Raw genomic sequence first — 20,012 nt, forward strand, 5'->3', positions numbered from 1 at the left:
AAATTACATCTAGCTCAAACACACCTTACGGACACGGTTTTCTCAAAAAAACAACCTGGACCAGAACAAAGCAATTGAAAAAGTGAAAGCGACTTTTCCACGAGGAAAAGAGCTCACAACCACGTGACTGAAACAGCCAATTGTCTCTTTGTTTGAAAGCGTAGCGCTAAAAATTGAAAAATTATAAAGGGAGAACCGGCGTTTGACGTCATAATAAAACTACGACTCGATCACACCGACATCTAATGCGATATTACACCATGTGCTACAATGCTACATGCTAATACTGAACTGGGTGTACAGTACGCAGCACATGGTGTATTCTTGTATTATAGCCTAAGAAATAATAAGAAAATCAGGCTGCAATCACACAACAAAAACATGAATTCTATCAACATAAAAATCCGAAAGCAGCATATTCTAACTTAAGTGTGGTAAATTTACAACCAACAACGCATAATACAACTTGGATATACAGGGTCGGCTTTAGGAGAGAATCGAAGGGGCTCGGGCCCCCACCAATTTTTTAGCCTGCTGCTTTTTGTTATAAATAAGCAAAGAATAGTGCGATGTACTCTATAATGCAAAAATATTCATCAAAGTTTGTATTAACTGCTGCCCTCGGAAAGTTATGACTCCATGATGACGAGGAAGGAAGGTTGCGTCCTTTCTTCCTAACGAGCCCGAGCTGTCCTGAGCGTAGCCGAGTTGAACAAGCCAGACTCTTAAAAAACCCAACTTGTATTGTTGAACTCATCTGCTCGAAGAACGAGTACCCACGATATGTAGGCAATATAGCGAGCAACGTAGACACGATTTAAAGTATTATGTCCAAACGACAGAATCACCGCGTGGTAGCACCGTGGTCGCCACACCACTCCCCCGCCAGGTGAAAGCTAAGGAGAGTAGAGCAAAACGAAGCACGAGATCATAGAACCTCGATGGTAAAGAACCTCGTCGTTGCTGTCTTTGCGCTGGTCGCGTCTGAAGCATTAAACCCACATTCCGTGTCTGTGAAACGGCGCCCCGATGTCATGAATAGCGTGCCCATGCTCTTGCTTTCGTGGAGGTGTACTCCGAGGATGTTGCCTAGCCGAAAACGTGACAAGCCTTTAGGTTACGTAGCTGTTGAATTCCTTCTGAGAAGGAAACGATGTCGACAACGGCAACTTGAACGGTTTCGATCAATGTCTATGGAACCTAGGCTTATGCCACCATTTCTGTTTCAATCTTTGAGAAGTACCATTTGAACAATGACGGCTTCGTTTTCGTCGCGCGGATAAATGTCGGTACTTGGATTCAGAGCCTTTTTGCACTTGATGGCATGCTTACCAAATTTCTTGTGGTAATAGCACAGTTACTTTGCCCATTTGGAGTTATTCAACCAACCAGGGGCGGACACTGATGGACCAGGTGCAGTGCTCGGGTGCTTGCAGCCATGATGGTCAGGGTCGTTGATACGAATTAGGCGTGTTGTCGATAATCGTCTCCCAGCATTTGAAACCGTTGTTTTAGTGCTTCCACTTCGTCTTGAAGCACGTTTATTTTTCCATCTTGCTGTTGTAGGTTATTTGTTGCAATTTCGCTACTTGCTTTTTGACTACTCTGTGTAAACGTTCCAGCTTTGCATTGAAGTATTTTTTCTCGTAGGAGATCTGCACTCACGTAGCTGTGACAGGTGGGGTGCATCTTCGACCGAAAGTTCGTTGCAGAAACGTTAAGCTGGGCTTTACAGGGTCACCAATGCAGCGCTTGGAGATTTATGACTCAGCGATAACGAGTAAGGAGGGTTGCGTTTCTTCCCAGTGAGCACGAGCTGTCCCAAACGTAGCCTACATGTAAGCAAATCCAACTTTAAAACCCAATTTGTATTGTTAATCTCGACTGCCCGAACAATAAGTAGGCGACGCACGATATTTACCAAAGGTGGGTAAACTGCGGCTCGCCGAAATGTACCATATAGGCTACTTTCTTAAGCCAACACTCTCGAAATACAAAAACATGTCTGATTAGGAGTTAAAACTTGCATTTGAATTACAACTCTTGCGCAAATGAAACAATGAGCGATGTAGACTGTATTCAACAATTCTGGTTGTGATTTTTACCAATTCAAACCCAATCAATAAACTGCATTTGGTTTTTACAATACATGAATAAACACAGAAGTGAAATGCTGGACGGTTACCTTCTATTTATTAATTATATGGGCAAATGGTACTTTGTACAAACCACAACCGCTTATTTTACCAGCAGATTAATAACGCGGTTACTTGTAGTGAATGTACATGGCTAAACAGTTCTCAACGAGGCTACGGGTGGTATGCGTTTATATGTGAGTAACTTTATCTCGGATTAAACTATGCAGTAACACAGGTTACGGATGAGCTTCTACGTCATAGCACAAAGTTCAGAAAAAAAAACAAACTAATAAAATCATCACTGTTTATTGCTGATTATATTGGTAGGTAGGAATGAAAAATCATTGATAGTTATAGGAGTACTACACTTCGAAGCAGAGCAGAAAGTAGCAAATCCAGAAAGGATTTCAAAGGCGTATGCAAACAGCGCCACACACAACGTAGATTGGCGATTGCAACTAGGATGGGCACCAATCCTATTAGATGCTTTATAATCGCCTTTCAACTCTGATATCCAAGTTGACATTTGCGTAGCCAGTAACAGACCGCACTTCACTGTACAGCAGTAAGCGCGACGTATTTAATTCGAGTGACCCAGAACTAAGAAAAGTAAGTTGATATAACTTCTGCATACTTCTGTAAGAATTTACGTCCGAGGCCGATAATAATTTGTGTTCGTTGTTTTAACATGTGTAAGGGCATCAATGAATACACAAGGCACATCTTCCAAGCAAGCTGCCGCCAATCTCTTGAAATAAGTTAGTGCACAGGGTAAGTAGCCAAACAGCACAAGTAGAGATGTGATGTAATGGGATCAAGTAATTTCCCGACTACATTGGACATTAAGCAGTTGATTACTAAATCGGTTTCACTGCATTATATTCTAATGACTTTGATGGGTCAGTAGGATACAACCTTTGACACACAGTCATGATACGCTTCAAGCCTTGTATGAATTTCCTTTGAGTTTCATCGTTCAATACATGAGCAATTTGCTGAGAGAAAATTTTTTCTCTACCAGTACGAGCGTGGATTCCCACCATTGTCACTCCAATTGGCCATGGTGCGTTACCAATAGCCATCTGCAAATAGACTGCGCTTGCCTGCAAAAGAATGTTTGCTTTAAGTATAGAGCTAATCTGCCTAAAATTCTCCACTTTTGATAAAACAAACCTGGACATAATCCCTGTTCAAAACATGACCAATAATTCCAGCAAGATACTCGAGGATGTCTTGTGAAACCGTTCTCTTCTTTAACTTTGAGCACAGTGGAGCGAGATAAGCCTCAGTTTGGCGACGAATTGCAGATTGAGTTTTCCATTGTACAGTCTTCTTCTTTTCTGGTGGCATTTCATTTAACTCTTTTGCCCAGCATCGCAACAGGAACTGCATTACACATCAACAGCATTGTTTATTGAATCAAAGGTAAACCAAATTCTATCAATTTCGCCTTTTTAATTATATTGGCTTTAGACTATCACAAACTAAACGTAAGAAAAAGTCAGCGAGCAAGAAAACTACCATACATAAGCACGGGTTTAATATCCCTGCCATTTTTTCCTTTACCTGAAATTTCACATATAGTCTAGACCAGGGATGTCCAACCTTTTATTATAGTGGGCTGCATTGTCACTTGAAATAATTCAATGGGCCACAAAAACTATTAATTTTCAAGAAAAATTGATGAAATTAACTACTTTAACAATATCAGTCATCCAAGTATTCGAAGTGAAAATGACTAGCGGGCCACAGCTTGGACATCCCTGGTCTAGACTCTAGACCCAGTGATGTTATTATCTTGTGTGTTATGACAGTAAGTGTTAGCACAACAAAAACAATGTTACCAACAACAGTTTGACTTGTACTAGATTGAAATTGTCTTCGTAGTCTTTATCTTTAAAATTATGAGAATTTAGTTGGCTATTGTGCCAACCATAAACCAAGATATTATTAAAGTCAGTTGACTAAGCTTAGACTAGACTTTTAGAATAAGTGATTGGATTCAATTCGAGTCATTTGTTAAAAACGACATGAGTCAATAAAAAAACTGAAACCAAGTTGAAATGTGGTAACAGGAAAAAAAAATTATAATTTTTTGTCAAAAAAAATTTCAAGTTTAGCTTCAGACACCTTTTAACTGCACACAATGTTATTAAAACTTTTTCTCATAGGGAAACGTGAAACGGAAACATAAGGTAGACCTTTTTATACACTTTTTAATTCTGATTAGAAGCCTAAAATTTAGAATTTTTGCAGTAAATATATTGGTGATTATTCTAATTATTCATAAATACTTTAAATTGATTCCTGACTCTAACAGTAGGTATAAACATATCTCTGTTTTCATCTTGGCATGAACTTCCCAAAATATAACAGGTTTAATGTAAAAATGCCATATTACAAGCACAAAAATAGCTGCCTTGCGCCTAGTGGCGAAATTTAAACATTATTATTTGTTTTATTACAACCCTTGCAATATTTCAAAATTGTTTGTTTGTTTGTTTGATTTAAAACAAATTAACACTCCAAGTTATTTAATACAATAACACTAGACACGTCAATTTCGTAATTTCCACAAAAGGGACTCAAGTCGAGTACTGTACTTCATAAAAAGTATATATAATATTCATTATTACGACTAATGTTAATAATTGTAAAAATCATTACGACTTTGCATATAACACAGAAATCTAAAGAGTCCGCGTATAAAGGTTTTCACATTTCATGGTTACAGCAAAACAACACATGTATGATATGTCTTACTGTTGGTTGCTTCACTATTACTAAGCTGATGAAAACATTAAAAAGCTTTTAAGTGATAGCTAATAAGCATCAACTCAAGATCAGCGAATGAAATTAGTCTTATTTAATTTGACAAAATTTTTCTACTGCAAATAAGCAAGCAGACTTGCAGTGCCTAATTGCCGTTTTATACAAAAAAATGTTTATTTGCAGCGAGATATACAGTCTCAAGGGCAAACTACTGGGGCAATCAAGCATCACAACCCAACAGAAAGTTGATAACCAAACTAAAAAGAATTGCAATAAGATATTTCAATTACGCCCACCTTCATTAATTAATTATCAACTTTTCACGTTAATCTGTTTGTAAGTAAGTAAGTCTGTATGTTGTATGCTTGACAAAAAAATTTCATTTGTGTAGCCATATTGTGTCTTCTACGAGCAGTAACATAACCACAAAGTAACGGAACCATTTCGTTTCATTCACGACAATATGAATGATTTTAGAACTGGAATTTTATAGCTGGTGCATAAACTCACTACATTTTTAGGGTTTTATTTACACGGCAGCTTTAAATATGAATTTATACAGCAGGTTTAACAGTAAATATCATCACATTAACAGTAAATATTGAGCTACCTAAAGGTGGAGATAGTTTCAAAGCCCATTCAAGTCTATAAACTTCCTGTTGATTATTGATACCATTTTATAAACAGTGGAATAATTCAAACCTGCATAGTTTTAAGAATCACATCACAGTCGTGGTTTTCATCTCCTTTACCAAGCTTTGCAGCCATTTTCTGTAAGTTATTTGCATTATACTTTCAGCAACTGAATACTGTAACACATTTCAATAAAAGAACTTGTCCAGTATGCCTGTCTTTAAATAAGCTCTGTTATTGGTAGGCCATTACCTGAAGTGATTCCATGCTTGTGTTATCCTCAACGACCTTTAAATTTATTTTTTGGGCATTACTTTCTCCAGTCTCTTGCTTTATCAGCTCATCAATGTTATCTTGTTCAAGTTCATCCATGGCAGCCTATATAGGTAATAATAACGCATCAATCACTTGTGCTTTCAAAAAAAAACACATTAAATAAGTTGTACAGATTACACTGGCACACATTGTTGATCCACTGCTAACTCAGTGACAGCCATTTATTATAACTCATTGGTAATAATAATATGAACTGAAGCAGATATTTGTGACCATTTTTAGATAGTATAAATAGATGCCCTCTTAAATTTGTTAGTAACAGAAAAGCACGCTGTAGCTGATGTCACAAAAAGATGAAAGGTCATTCAGGTCAATCTTTTGCCCTTCCCCGTTCTCTGGCTGGCTTAGCTGCTGGAAATGATAGTTAGGCAGATTCCATCCAATATCACCTTGAAATCATTTCTTAATCCTTTGTTGATGTCTGGTGCCATAATCTCAAGCTTTCTAAGTCTCTGGAAGGCTTCATAATCAGATTCACCAAATAAACGAATTGGCTCAGTTCTGTCACGTAAGCGACGAATTACCTAGCGTAGAAAACTATAAGGTTGAGAAGGACAAAAAAATCAAAATATAGAATAATGTTACCAATACCTTAGTTATAACAACAGTTACCACGAAAAAATAACAGATAACAAAAATGCATCCACTCATAAAAGAGCAACGTTTAGTTGCTAAATAACCCAAAAGTGTGCTTACTTCTTGTCGAGAAATGTTCATTGGAAGTTTATCTTCATCAACAGCAATTGTATTTGGGTGATCAGGTTCTTGAGTTGATGTTGATGGCTGTTCTTCAATTCTTTTTATGTTATGCTTAGCCTCATACTCTTTCTTCTCTTGTTCTGCCAAGTCACCACGTTTAAAGTACTTTTTCTGAGGCTGCAGCAGAAGCATTCAATCACTAGATGTGTTACAAAATATACACAATACCATAATCGTGAAGGAACCTTTTTACTTTTCCGTTATCATATTAAAATATGTCACAAATCAATCTCTTGCTACGATTTGCATATTTTTAAAATCATTTTCATGTTGCAAACCGTTTCACAGCCAAATTACAACATTTTTGTTTGGTGTCTAGAATAGGGCTTCCTACACCAACTCAGAAAAAAATAGTCATTTTCTTCACTTAGCTACATATGTATATATTAGGGTTGGATTATCCGGATAACGGTTAACCGATTAACCGATTAACCGCAGTTTTTTTTTCTATCTGATATCCGGATATAATTCTGCCGGTTAACCGGCTAAAAGAGTATCGTTGCTAATGCGTTTTACACTTTTTAGTAAGTTTGAACATTCTTTGTTACGTAGAGGCTGACTCCCGCTGAGAGCAATCAAACCTTTGTTCACACTTCTATTGTCTTATACTTTCAACTACGGTACTCGTAAAATGCACGAGTGAAATTTACTATCACGTCACAAAGAAAGCATAATGAATGATTCTTTTAATAGAAGACTGCATTCTCATGGCAAGGTAAAGTCTGTGAAGTGTCAGTTGAAAAGCTTTGGCTACAACCTAGTTTGAAGTGACTAAATTTAAGAGATGGAATTTAAACGTTTCAAAAGTGATAATCCAGTTTGGGGCTACTTTCTACGATCAAGAAATGGTGAGAGGGCAAAATGTGAAACCTGTAAAAACACGATTTCTTGTAAAGGTGGATCTACAGGAGCAATGAGAAACCACCTTGGTTTAAAACATAAGATTGTTCTTGACACAAAGAAAGCAAAACAGCAAGTTTCTTTGGAAAACACAAACAAATGTTCCGCAGGTACTAGCACGATTGAAAACTATTTTAAGCCAACCAAAGAGTCGCAGAAAGGAAGCAGAAAGAGCATTCAGTGCATGTGGACTCTTTGTTACAAAACTCTGGTTCCGTCTACAGGATTCCACAATTGATGCATTGTGCTTTATAAGGAGGGCGTTGCAGAAGCAGTGAACATTAAATTTGCGTGATTTTTCTCGTATTCGCTCGTACTGCGCGTGTACGTAGATCTACAATAAAACTGTGTAATGATTTTACAATCCATTTTTCATGCAAACCTCGTGAAATCGATTGTCTCACTTAGCAGTTATTATCCGGTTAGATAAATTCCAAATATACGGATATATCCGTTATCCGGATAGTAAAAATTATTGATATCCGAACTAACCCTAGTATATATGTTTTTTATGATGCTTTAAATGCACCCTCCACTCAAGGCTTTGTAAAATATTGTCAGACACTAACACTATACACCTTGTACAATGTACATAGCTACGTTGCATCTGCTATACCACCCAAAAAAAATTGCGGTCAGAGACTTGATAAAACATTGATTTATCTAACAAACACTGGACCATTTATGACACTACTTTACAGAATTGTTTCTATGTTTGGCATCATGGACATATTAAATGCAGATGCATGACATTAACATGTAATGCACGAAGTGTCCATTATGTAACATACAACTTCAGATTCATTCATTGTGCACAATCAAAGCATCATAATAGCATAGATATGTAATATCTTGTAGACTATTTTTTGAGTGGGTTCAGAAAACCCTACATTACACAATGAGTAAAAACATCTGTAATACGAGTACACTATATTTGCAATTGTTTTTATATCAACGAAAAATAAATATGCAAGGTATTTAAAATTTTTGCAGCTCTCTATTGGCAAAAATTAGTTCACGTCTCTCATAAGTAACAAACAAGTGCACCTATTTCAATACGATGGGCAGCAGCACAATAAAGTGTTTTCAACATTATATTATGTTAATAAGGTGACATACATTCATGATATTCTTGTCTTCAATTATCTTCCGTTTTCGGTCTACCTCAGCTTTTAGGATCGATGCAAAATCCATGACAACAAATGCTGCTTTAAACAAGCACTAGAGATTTTTTTCCACCAAAGAAAAGTCCTGCAAATTATCACAACTCACCTGTTGAAATTTAGATATAGTTGCCTGGTTACAATCACCGACACAGTGGCACTACTGCTAGGGCTAGGTTGACCAACCGCAATATAAGTTATTTCACATGACTGTCTTATGTTATATTTGAAGATTTCAAATATATCATGAAGTGTAATACAGTATGTGATATATATTTCAAAAAAACATCCAGTAATTTTGTGCAAAAACTGATGCAAAGAGCCTGAGAGGTAGCAAAATAATTCAAAGACAATACGCTTTTTGTAAAAAACAGTGAAATGCGCCAATTTCCCGGGGCAAAATTGCCATTTTGTCTACTATGTTGGCATGACGCAAATTTTGGCAATACATTTATAGGTGCGTTTATTCGGCGCACTGAAAATAAACAGGCTTTTCAATGGGGTTATATCTGTTAAATCTTTTGTGTTTTATTGTGGGCTTGGTAGAGGAGTGGTTAGAGCACTGGACTCGCAATAATCTGGATCGTGTTCAATAACTAGTGGCATAGCCAATGTAATGCCCTTGGGCAAGGCAATATTGAGTAATGACATTTACTTCCGGTGAAAAGTTCTAAATTCGGGTAATGCGATAAAAAAATGTATGAGAATTGAAATGACCACAGAGGCTAGGTCGGTAACTGGGGCTCGAGTGATGAGGAATCATCACCAGGTTTAGGTCGTGCAAAAACTTTCCTCAGTTTGCGGATAAACATTATCATAGCATTCCAAAGCTTTGTGTTAATATTGTGTGCATTGAATTACAAATATCTGCATTTCAATTACAACTCGTTACAGAACTTGAGCAACCAGTTTCCACCCTGTAATAGCCCATGTTACGAGCTGTTGTTAACATAGTTAGTTCAGTTTACCAACTAACGCTACTGATTGTAAACCTTTTTAACGAGTATTTGTAGGTAAAGGTGCAGTGCTACCAGAGCACAGATTGGAAAGTCTACTAAGCGTGCAGGGGATTAAAATTAATTGCGCATATAATGATTGTTGTTTCGTCTTGTTGCACTGAGGATTTCGATTTCTTACCCCAATCCAGCAAGCTTTCCAATCTGAATAGGAGCCTACCATGGCACCAATTAGTGAATGCAAACAAAAGATATGACATATATATAGAATCAGTATAGAGAATGGCAGGTTTTGTCAGGTAGAGTTCTGTAATCTCTATAATTGGCATTTGGCATCGCACCTCTGATTGTATTACTTGATATTTCACAAAGCATTGGTTTAGCTTAATCAAGCACACTAAAATAAAAGTATTTTGTCAGAGGATTGCCCTCGGTGATGATTTCCAATTACTATTTGATGGTTTAATGAACATCCAGAAATGGAGTCAGTAAAACAAGCAAACGAAGTGATGCATAGAACGCGTAAGTGGTGCATAGAACTCACACTTTAGTCTTGTAATGTAATGTAGATTACGTATCAAACGGCGTATAGGTCCACAACCGGTAACAAATACGCAACCTTTGCTACTGCAGCATACGTTGCTTGATGGTAGCTCTAAGATGTCAGTATTATTGATTGTTTCTTGGCAAAACAAATTCATATCACAAGTAAATACCTGTACTAAATATGGCAAAGTTTTCGTCTTTTTTGATGGCAATCCCCAGTATTGTAACCTGGAATTTCTACAGAAGAGAGTTCTGTGACATCAGAAACGACGACATGGAAATCTTACTTCAGGGAACTCAAAGACATGATGTACGACAAAATATTCATGAACTATAGCAAGATAATATTAACATGATAATGGTATAATTGCAATTGTTGAGCAACGGCCCAGCTCATTTGACAATACGTTACGGCTATATGCGTTTGTTGGTAAAGCAACCTCTGTAAATTCATATTTGCAATTTTAAGTCACGATTAACGAACTACTGTAAGTTATTTTTCTTGATAAGATAGCGTAAAAAAGTTTCATGGGACTTTCCCCGAATAAGTGGTCAAAGAAAGTCACTTGAGATATTCTTCGTGGTATTTCTACAAATGTAGTACTCTCGACTTAACGCTCCCTAAACTTTGTTCCATGTCGTACCAAGGGTACATGGCCCCTAGGTAGGGAACTACTCTCTTATATCAACTTCCTGTAGATCAGAAAATTAGAAAGCACGAAACACGAAAAACAACATTTTCTCGAAGGAGGACCAGTCCGGCCCTGGGTTAAAAAACCTAGCCCACGGGAAATGGAGCAGAGGAATGAAAGAGCCTCCGGTTGCCGAACCTATTAAGTTCGCTAGATTGTTGTGGCGCGTCGTCTAAGATGTATTAATCGCTTTGTTGTTTAAATATAATTATAGCGTACAAGTCAGTTTTCGTCAGGATCTCCCTCTAGTCAAGAGTGGGTCTGATGATGCGTTTGCTGGTTTTCGGTGCTATCAAAGAAAATTCATTCAGATTGACTCAATACCTTTGCTGAATTCGCTTTGTTGTTAATATGAAATAGGCTAGGTTAGGCTTTCAATACATTAGGCTACTTCTAGTCTATATAAAGTTATAAACGTAGTAGGCACTGTAGTAGGCCTACTAGACAGTAGCTCTGCGCTAACAACAGCATGTGGTGTTTGGCATCAGACCACTTTAAACTTACTCAAGACACCGATGCAACTAATTTTGACGTCACAAGAGCGCGACGTTCCATGTTTCACACAGAGCGCTATACATTCACTTAGACTTAGAGTTAGTCGCCGCTCCTTTTGTATTGTATTGTTTTATTTTTCACCATTAACTGTGCGGAGCGAAAGTTACGATGCTAACCGTTGTAGTTAGCCAATAAGCTATAGCGCAATAAAACACATGCTCACGAACAATTAACGAGCAGGAAGAAGTGGTAACCCCAAGGGCTTAAAACATACAAGATAGCAATAATAGGATTGTGCTGTAAGATGATACGTTAGCATGGCCACCAAACCCACAAAATAGTTTCTAAGTTCACCAAATTTACATCAGATATTACAAACAACGAAACAAGTATAGCATTGCCAAATGTAGAGAACAAGTCCCTAACTTTAAAAACACGGATATTAACAACCGAAATAAAATATACAAAGTGACATAGTTTGGTTACAATGACAATGGATTTTTTAAGCGCACAACAAATGGATGGTTTATGACATTTTTATATTCACTTGTGCACTACTTGTGTGAAGTATTACACAATAAACGCATCTGTCATAAAGACCGCGTATGCTGGCGGTAATTGTTTGAATATGAGCGAGGACGATTGATGGTTGGTGACTTGTTTTGCTTCTGCTTCGATTGATGAGTTCTCATTTCTCAAATTTGCGTGACTATGCTGTTAGTTGCTTGATTCTGTCTATACAAATTACTAACTTATAAAGTTCCAATTTTATTTATTATAACACAAAGGTTTTCACCTTCGGGCAAAGCTTGCTGAATGTTACATAGCGCTGTAGTAACCAGTGAAATCGATCACGTAAAAAGGAAAGATTGAAAACATTACATCAGTATTTATATGTGACACACCAGTTCAAGCGAGGAAATTATCTGACGTCATTAAGGAAAACTCAAATCTGGTAAACACTGAATTCCAAGATCCCAAATTAAATTCCAAACATCTCAAAACAACTCGTGAGTCGTGACGTAATCGTCACATAGCCTTCCTACCCAGAGTAAAGCTTGCCTGAAATGAAATTGAAGGCAACCTTTACTCGACAAAATTATGTCTTTGATTAAAATATTTATCACGGTCATTAAAACAAGAATTTAGTACAGTACAATGACAGAGTTCGGCAAATATAACAAATATCGATACACCGTTTCACTTGAAATACAAAACATGAGACATAAGCTTACAGAAGTGTCGCTTTCCCTTGCGTGTCGAAGGTAAAAAAAATGAGCGATCACGTCTGCGTGTGACGTTCCGCGGCTGTAGCAAGCCTTGTTCGCGGTAGAGAGATGCAGTTTGTTGCGATGTCCAATGGACTTTGTTTCTTGATGCGTAAAAAAATATATACAATAGTTTGCTCATGCTCTTGGAGATGTATAACACGTTAGTTAGGCGATCAAAACTTCATCACATCAACCAGGTATCAATGCCATTAGTTCTGTTGTTTCCGAATTAGTTTGGTTGCTGATATTGTAGATGGAATGTCCTGAAAACTTCCTCGTTGACTAGCGTTCGTAGTTGGCTGATCTTGCTGTTGAAACTTGGTCATCAAAACTTCATAAATAGCTGGTAACAGTCTTTCTCGCTTAATGTGCAACTAACTCAGCAATTTCGAACTTATCAGGGCACCAATTTATGACAAAGAGAACGATGATGGTTGAATTGATATCTTGTTTTTCTGCTCACTCGATGAGATGGTTGTCATGTCCCGAACGGTTTGCTTCTGCTGTTTGCTTAATTTCTGTCTATATAAATTGCTAACTGATAAAGTTCCCATTTTATTTATTATAACACAAAGGTTTTCACCTTCGGGCAAAGCTTACGGATTGTTACATAGCGCTGTAGTAACCAGTGAAATCGATCACACGAAAAGGAAAGATTGAAAACATTACATCAGTATTTATATGTGACACACCAGTTCAAGCGAGGAAATTATCTGACGTCATTAAGGAAAACTCAAATCTGGTAAACACTGAATTCCAAGATCCCAAATTAAATTCCAAACATCTCAAAACAACTCGTGAGTCGTGACGTAATCGTCACAGGTTAAACGAAACCGCACAAAAGGCTCAATCTCAGAAACTGGAATTCCGTTTCCGTGACCAAAAGAGGGCACGATATTGAGGCCCCCAAGAACACTAAAAGATAACTAGTTAGAATTAGACAATTAAGAGAATATTTCCATTAAGAAATCATGTTTCTACATTCCGTTGAGCTGAGCTATTATGTGAGGATAATAGATACGCCGACTATGGCGTATTCACACTAGCGACTACGTTGAACTATATACTACAATAACATATTACGATACGCAATAAGAGAAAAAACACTTATTCTATTGTTTGTTTTTGTGTGGTTTCAATGCTAATCGATTTTTACTTGCGGAACAGCCATTAAAGGAAAATTACTTTTTGTTTTTGTTGGAGTGTTCTGGTGTGCAGTACCAGCCTGACCCTGTGTCAAATGGGAAGGGCACGCCTTCGTAACTTATGTAAGAGTTGGAGTCAGGTTTTCTTGGTCAGATCGCGAATCACTGCTAACTTAACGTTAGTGGGCAAAAAAGCAGACCACATTAGCCAGAAACCCCATAAACATTTCAAATTTTCCCGCGTCAGAAGATTCGAACGTGACAGCAAGCAAAACAAAAATGCTGTTGTGTAGTGTTCGCTTTGCACGAGAGCCTATCACAAAAGCTGACAGCTTGACTGAATATAGGCCCAACCTTATACGCTACTAAACAATGTAAACAAAGACAAGCAGAAAATATATTTATATTGATTTTATAAGATGATAATGAATTTGCAGAGTTAAAATAATTAAAATTCGTAACTTTTCTACCACAGGCACACAACACTACAAGAATCGCTGATGGAACGCACAAAACAAAGCACATAACCTGTATAGAAACATTTTTATATTTTGGATAAATTTTAAATAAGCCAATATTTGATTAGGACTAGCTCTATTTTCATAAAGTAGCCTAATAAGATATTTGGTTATGATTATTGCAGCTATTGTAGTTTGTTTAACTAGAACTACATATCCTACGCAATAGCCTACACTACGCTAAAGAAATAACAGTTGCAAAAATTAATTATCATTAACAGCATTAAATAGGCCTATTCATCATTCGCAAATTACCTATGCTATAGCCTAGCTGCTAACATAACCAATGTAAGTGGAAAACAACACGATCTGTTGCACTATCGCAAGGTAGCCTTTGGATTTGTAGAAGACTGGCAACTCAAGACAGCATCTGATTAATAAAAAAGAAGGCTATTTCTTCATTTCTTGCTTTTCGTTTAATTGCTAACGGGTTTTGATAGAGCAGGATTAAATGGGCGTCCCGATCCAGGAACAACACTGTACCAGTAGTCCTTTGAGCTCCTAAAGAAAATATTCAGTGCAATCTAAGGCATAATATCATTAGCCTATTTTTAAAATTTCCATTTAAAATAGAATTTCCGAACCCTGAATTTTGTCCGATTAGGTTTTTTTCCATTAGATTGGGAATATTAGGCCTGTATTAAGTTTCTATAACAAACATATACGTTTTCTTTAGTTTTGCACTTATTCATAGCATTTAACACATAACAGCAGGTTCATGCAAAAGGGTTAAAATGTTATCATTTTTAGAGGCATAGCAAGCAACTAGAGGTGTCAATATGTTGGCATGTGATGATGATTTTATATGATGTAAGACTATATAATAGCTTTAGATTTAACCTTTTTCAGCTCTTTACGATTAGCAATAGATTCAGACTGAACAATGCTGAAGCTTGTTCAGATTGGGAATTTAATGTTACAGACACAGATTGGACTCATTGGAGTTTTAAGATTCTGAATCCAGTCGCCTCTGGATTCCCACTGATAAGTTAATCGTCGTTATCGATCGCCTATGAGGCCATAATTGGGAATTGGAATGAAAAATTCAAAGCATACTTTTCTTGAATTTGGGAAAAGGCGCTTAGGTTTAACATCTCTCCTAGAGGAGGACACATGTCATTTACAGGAGGATTCTTCTTTCTCTCTGGCGCCAACTATTAAAACATTACATATCGCTATATATAGATTACATAACGTATATAATTATAGACTACTATTTCTATGGCCTACATACTCGGTTACCTACAATCTATACACAATTTAAAACAAACACACCATCACTCCTCTAAAGTCCTAAACTACTGAATGTACCTCTTGAGCAATAGCTCGAATATGATGGGGCTCCATTCCACAGCAGCCACCGATATAACGAGTACCTAGTTCGTAGGCGGCTCTTGCAAACTTGTGGACCTCGACTCTTGTCGCAGTTCGCGGCTCTAAGCCTTTTCAAAGAACAAAAATGTAAGTAATACAACGTATACAGAGTTTGCAGACAATGGATGATACGTAGGCTATATTGCTTGTGCTTAAAATCGGCTTAAATTATTTAGTTTCTTTTTGAAGATTGTAATTGACCATGGATATTTAAGGACCCGTATATGCTAAATTTTGTGATTTATATAATTTTGATGGGCGGTCTACGTAATGATTAAAAAATTGTGTTAGACCAATCAACAGCCAGCATAGCCAATGTTGTTTCTTAATACGGGGGTTGCCTTTGTAAACTGCAGTTAAAAATTTTCGGGTCGCATTGTTGGGTTAGGCTAAAATGCAATTGAAAATGAATGAAATTTAACTTTTTTGACCAAATATTGTAGTCTTGACTTTAAAATTCTGTTGCAAGAGTTAGAGATACGTGATTTTATTAGGATTTCATAAAATAATAGCCTAAGGCCTACTAATGTGACATGCAAAATTTCAGGGAGCCCCATGCGGGAATTTCTATTAATTTCATTTTTAATAATTTCACTTCATAATAAATTAAATAGAGAAATAAACAAAGAAATAAGGCTTTTTTTACAAGCATATACGGGTCCTTAACCTTGTTAAAAAATATTATAGTTTTACACAGTGGCGCTTCTGGCAACGTAAGATATCCATCAAATTCATTCTCAACTTCAGGACATCTCCATCCCAAGGGTTGGCACATTAAGTAAGGTTTCAGACCTTCCTTATCAAGTGCAGTCTTCATGCGTTTCAAGGTTTTCAAACACGTATCAAAATCGTAAAGACAGTTAATCCCTGCATCGGTGAAGACATATACAATGAAAAAAAAAATAAACACAGAAATGTTTTTTTCGAAAAGCTGTAAATTATGCAAGACGTATATACTCACCTACGAGATCTGCTCCTGCTTTTGCCATTCTTATAGCACACTTCTCTACGGAGACACCGTTCTTATCTCCTAGCGGACCAATACGCAGTGTCGCCGCGATAGGCTTTTTTGCTGTTTTCATTACGTCAATACATAATTCTATTTCTTCGACATGTCCAAAAAACTGTAAAAAAAAGATTGGAAAGGTGGATAGCAAAAATGACTGGCTTTTCAAAAATATATAACATAAAACATATAACCTACCGTATTCAAGTAGCTAGGTATCAATATTACCAAGTGCCAGTGCAAGTTTAATCTCCTGCTCAAACATTTGATAAAACTCAGTCAGAAACAGAATCCTATTCAGGCCAGGTGAATTGGTTTTGCTCGTTTTTTATGTGGCAAGCTCTCGCATGTTTTCAATTTGATAATTTCAACTTGCACTGATTTCAGCATTTCAGCACTTACTTTCTTTTGTTAATCAAGGTATAAACTCGTTTTCAAATATCGAAAGTAATTGCCGGAGAATATCTTTTTCAGCTTTTAAGATTTCGTTCGCTGTTTGTAAGGGACGGATAAAAGCATTTCCTGCGGAAAGTTTTTCCAAGCATGAAATATACGCTGTGATTTTTTCCAGTTTTACGCATTTATAACGCGGCTTGTGCAGGTGGTGTCCATTTTTCAAGTTTTTACGCGAAGCTTGCAGGGTTGCATTCTTGTTTTCCATGGATCTTTGTTGTCTATGTTTAACAACTACATTACGTTTCAACTCGCTGTATTTAGATTTTAGACGATAGGTTGGTTTGTGATTGACTGTGTGTTGCGACCCCATTTGTAATTGCATGCAATTTTGAGGTCACAGAAAGGTTGGAAGCGTGGAGCCAGCGCAAACATTGAAGTGCGCTACATAGCATAAAGGATTTCCATAATTGATACTGCAAAAGAGTTGAAAAATATTACTACCTTAAGCGTTTTATATAGTAGGTCGGGCTGGCCCGTCACAGACTAAAAGCTATGTAGTTAATGCAATAAAGAAAAGTAAAGAAGAACTTACCTCAGCTAACACAAAGTCAACGTCGTATTTGAGAAAAACATCTAGCTGCCTTTCAAATTCTTTGCGGGTTGCCTCTGTGCCTTCGCTATTTACATATGCTTGCACTGGAGACAAAGATCCGCAAACAATGGCGTCTCCTTCGTTTGCAACTTCCCGAGCCATTTTGCAAGCTGCTTCATTTATTGCTTCTGCCTAGAAAAATGATAAGATGGTCAAATTATGCAGATCGGGTTCCATGCTCGGTGGCGCTACGCTATCGTTGTAATGCTCAGTGGTGAGTTGTCTAAGTGCCCCTGTGAACATGTAGTTCCAAATTCGAGCAAATCTAACGAAAAACAAACCAAACAGCTATAGGCTAATAATTAAACTTGTCAACTTACCGTAAAAGACGAAGCATTTGTTCGTTCTAGTTTCCCATCACTAGAATAAAAGCAAGGTGTCTGTATGACGTCGGCGCCGGCGCGCAAATATTCTCTGAGCAACTGTCGCACCGCATCTGGGTATAGAAGAACAGCCTCTGGCGTCCAAGGGCCTGCTCTGCAATACCCTCGTTTCTCTAATGTCATGCACTGGCTTCCATCTCCCACCACCGGTCTTTCAGCAAGTCTTTCCAGTAGACCCTTTTTTGGCATATTTTATTATGTTGTAAATTTACCACGCACCTGATTCCAGCCGGGAAGAAAACAAATTTCATTTGATTTAGTATACACTTTTGCTTAACTTAACTCATTACTGAAACCTTACACACTAAATTGAAACTGTGTCAAGAATATAGAGCAGTGACTATGCTAAACTATTATGTGGAAAAAAGACTGTTTTTACAGGGAAGCGTCTTTATGTCAAGAACAACGTATAATATTATCACCGAAATAAGTTCAAAAGAACCCTTTTTACACTACCGTTTATGGTAGGTATTGAAAGTGAAATAGAAGATGCACTAAGCTGTCTCTTGAGTATACTTTTAACCGCGGTAAACAGCAAAATGTTTAAATATTTTTGACAATTGCAAATGCTCAAGAGTCCAAATACAAACGCTTTACTCGGTGTGTGGCAAAGGGATTTCGAAACGCACTGCAAAAGAAACAAACGATACTTTCATTACTACTTCGAGACAGCGAACTTAGCATTTAAACTGACACTAAAAGTGCAAACATGTGTTGCTAAATGAAATTAAGTGTCATTTTCAATACCGTCTACAGCAGGGGTTCCCAACCGGTGGTACGCGGGAGCTTTTCAGGTGGTACGCGAGCAGCTCTCCGTTGCATGCGATATACAGTATAGTAGTATAACAATTTAATTTTGAGTTGCTAAAATATGCGAACAACACTTTTATTTCTTTCCGTACTAAATTCTCTGCACTCAGTAAGCTACTTTTGTCGATCTTGCTCCCTGCTGTCATTGTTATTAATACAATGCTGCTGTGCGAATATTGGATCAAATTAGTTGTTTTGAAAATAGTGGTACGTGTTGACAATCCGTGGTGGCTAAGTGGTACGAGAACATAAAAAGGTTGGGAACCCCTGGTCTACAGAATTGTTCAGTGGTACTGGTGAACAATTATAAAATTGAACAATACGAAGTAAAAACTTTTGAATATTTAGACTTTAATTAAAGTTAGATTTACATTAAACAGTTTACCTAAGTCGTGTTTAGGTTACTAGGTAATGAACTGTACGTCAGGTTAACAAGGAACTATGAAAAGTAGCTTTGAACATTCGATTTTTGTTGGTGAAACAGTAACAGTCTATACTAAAACGCCTCCATCTTTAAAAGAGAGGCAGTGGCTAAAATGAGGAAAGGATGATAGTTAGATGCTAAGATGCTGTCGTGGTGAATCATGCTCCCTATCGTGTGCACTGTACATTGCAACAACATAACGACTTTTGAAAAAGAAAACACGTCATTGTGACAAAAAAAGGAAAACAATAAATACAGTAATATAATATTCATTCAAACAAAGTGGATTAAAACGCAGTCGATAAAGGCGGTGAAGTTAGTGCTCCTTGTTGGCAAGTGCAAGAACAAGCTGATCTTAAATCAATGACCAGTTGTCAGCAAGTGTTCCGTACAAAGATTTTTTCAATAATATGCAGTGCTTATACTGTACATTCAATGCAAAAAATGTGTTGGAAAAAAAAACAACTGGTGCAAATTATGACGTACATTAATAGGTATGAAATCTAAGATACCGGTACGTGATATATATAACAATGTGGATGTCGTTGTCCGGGTGAAGTATGACACGAATGTTGAAGATTAACTGAACTGTTATGTTTCTATGTTGTAACGGTTAGCATTTTATTTTTCGTTCCCCCATTGA

The 20,012-nt window shown here is 37.1% G+C and overlaps 2 protein-coding genes across 3 annotated transcripts; both read right to left on the reverse strand.

Annotated features, from left to right (window-relative positions):
* Positions 1-2,055: 2,055 nt before the first annotated feature.
* Positions 2,056-10,392, reverse strand: LOC143449587 (pre-mRNA-splicing factor 18-like). Of its 2 annotated transcripts, XM_076949850.1 has the most exons (8): positions 10,374-10,392; positions 8,658-8,789; positions 6,576-6,755; positions 6,269-6,403; positions 5,796-5,921; positions 5,613-5,681; positions 3,312-3,524; positions 2,056-3,241 (listed from the first exon to the last, which is right to left on the reverse strand). In XM_076949850.1, exons 2-8 carry the CDS (start codon positions 8,730-8,732, stop codon positions 2,996-2,998), a joined length of 1,044 nt encoding a protein of 347 aa, XP_076805965.1. In that variant the 5' UTR covers positions 8,733-8,789; positions 10,374-10,392; the 3' UTR covers positions 2,056-2,995. The 2 variants fall into 2 exon arrangements, with proteins under 2 accessions (XP_076805965.1, XP_076805966.1); XM_076949851.1 differs by lacking the exon at positions 10,374-10,392 and having other exon boundaries at positions 6,576-6,777; positions 8,658-8,798.
* Positions 10,393-12,142: 1,750 nt separating this feature from the next.
* LOC143449109 (betaine--homocysteine S-methyltransferase 1-like) lies at positions 12,143-19,243 on the reverse strand. The gene is made up of 7 exons (XM_076949183.1): positions 18,073-19,243; positions 17,693-17,884; positions 16,660-16,822; positions 16,392-16,565; positions 15,636-15,766; positions 15,381-15,478; positions 12,143-14,825 (listed from the first exon to the last, which is right to left on the reverse strand). The coding sequence occupies exons 1-7, from the start codon at positions 18,322-18,324 to the stop codon at positions 14,741-14,743; spliced, it is 1,095 nt and encodes a 364-aa protein (XP_076805298.1). The 5' UTR covers positions 18,325-19,243; the 3' UTR covers positions 12,143-14,740.
* Positions 19,244-20,012: the final 769 nt, after the last annotated feature.

This window comes from Clavelina lepadiformis, chromosome 3 (genome assembly GCF_947623445.1).
Source record: "Clavelina lepadiformis chromosome 3, kaClaLepa1.1, whole genome shotgun sequence".
NCBI lineage: Eukaryota > Metazoa > Chordata > Ascidiacea > Aplousobranchia > Clavelinidae > Clavelina > Clavelina lepadiformis.

Excerpts from the sequence above, each read along its gene's own strand:
- LOC143449587 (XM_076949850.1), bottom strand. The coding sequence starts at position 8,732 with ATGGATTTTGCATCGATCCTAAAAGCTGAGGTAGACCGAAAACGGAAG. Across the intron at positions 5,682-5,795 it reads CAAGCATGGAATCACTTCAG|AAAATGGCTGCAAAGCTTGG; the intron begins GTAATGGCCTAC and ends AATAACTTACAG. Across the intron at positions 3,242-3,311 it reads TGAACAGGGATTATGTCCAG|GCAAGCGCAGTCTATTTGCA; the intron begins GTTTGTTTTATC and ends ATTCTTTTGCAG.
- LOC143449109 (XM_076949183.1), bottom strand. The coding sequence starts at position 18,324 with ATGCCAAAAAAGGGTCTACTGGAAAGACTTGCTGAAAGACCGGTGGTG. Across the intron at positions 16,823-17,692 it reads TTGACTTTGTGTTAGCTGAG|TTTTTTGGACATGTCGAAGA; the intron begins GTAAGTTCTTCT and ends TTTTTTTTACAG. Across the intron at positions 15,479-15,635 it reads TTCGAGCTATTGCTCAAGAG|TTGGCGCCAGAGAGAAAGAA; the intron begins GTACATTCAGTA and ends ATGTTTTAATAG.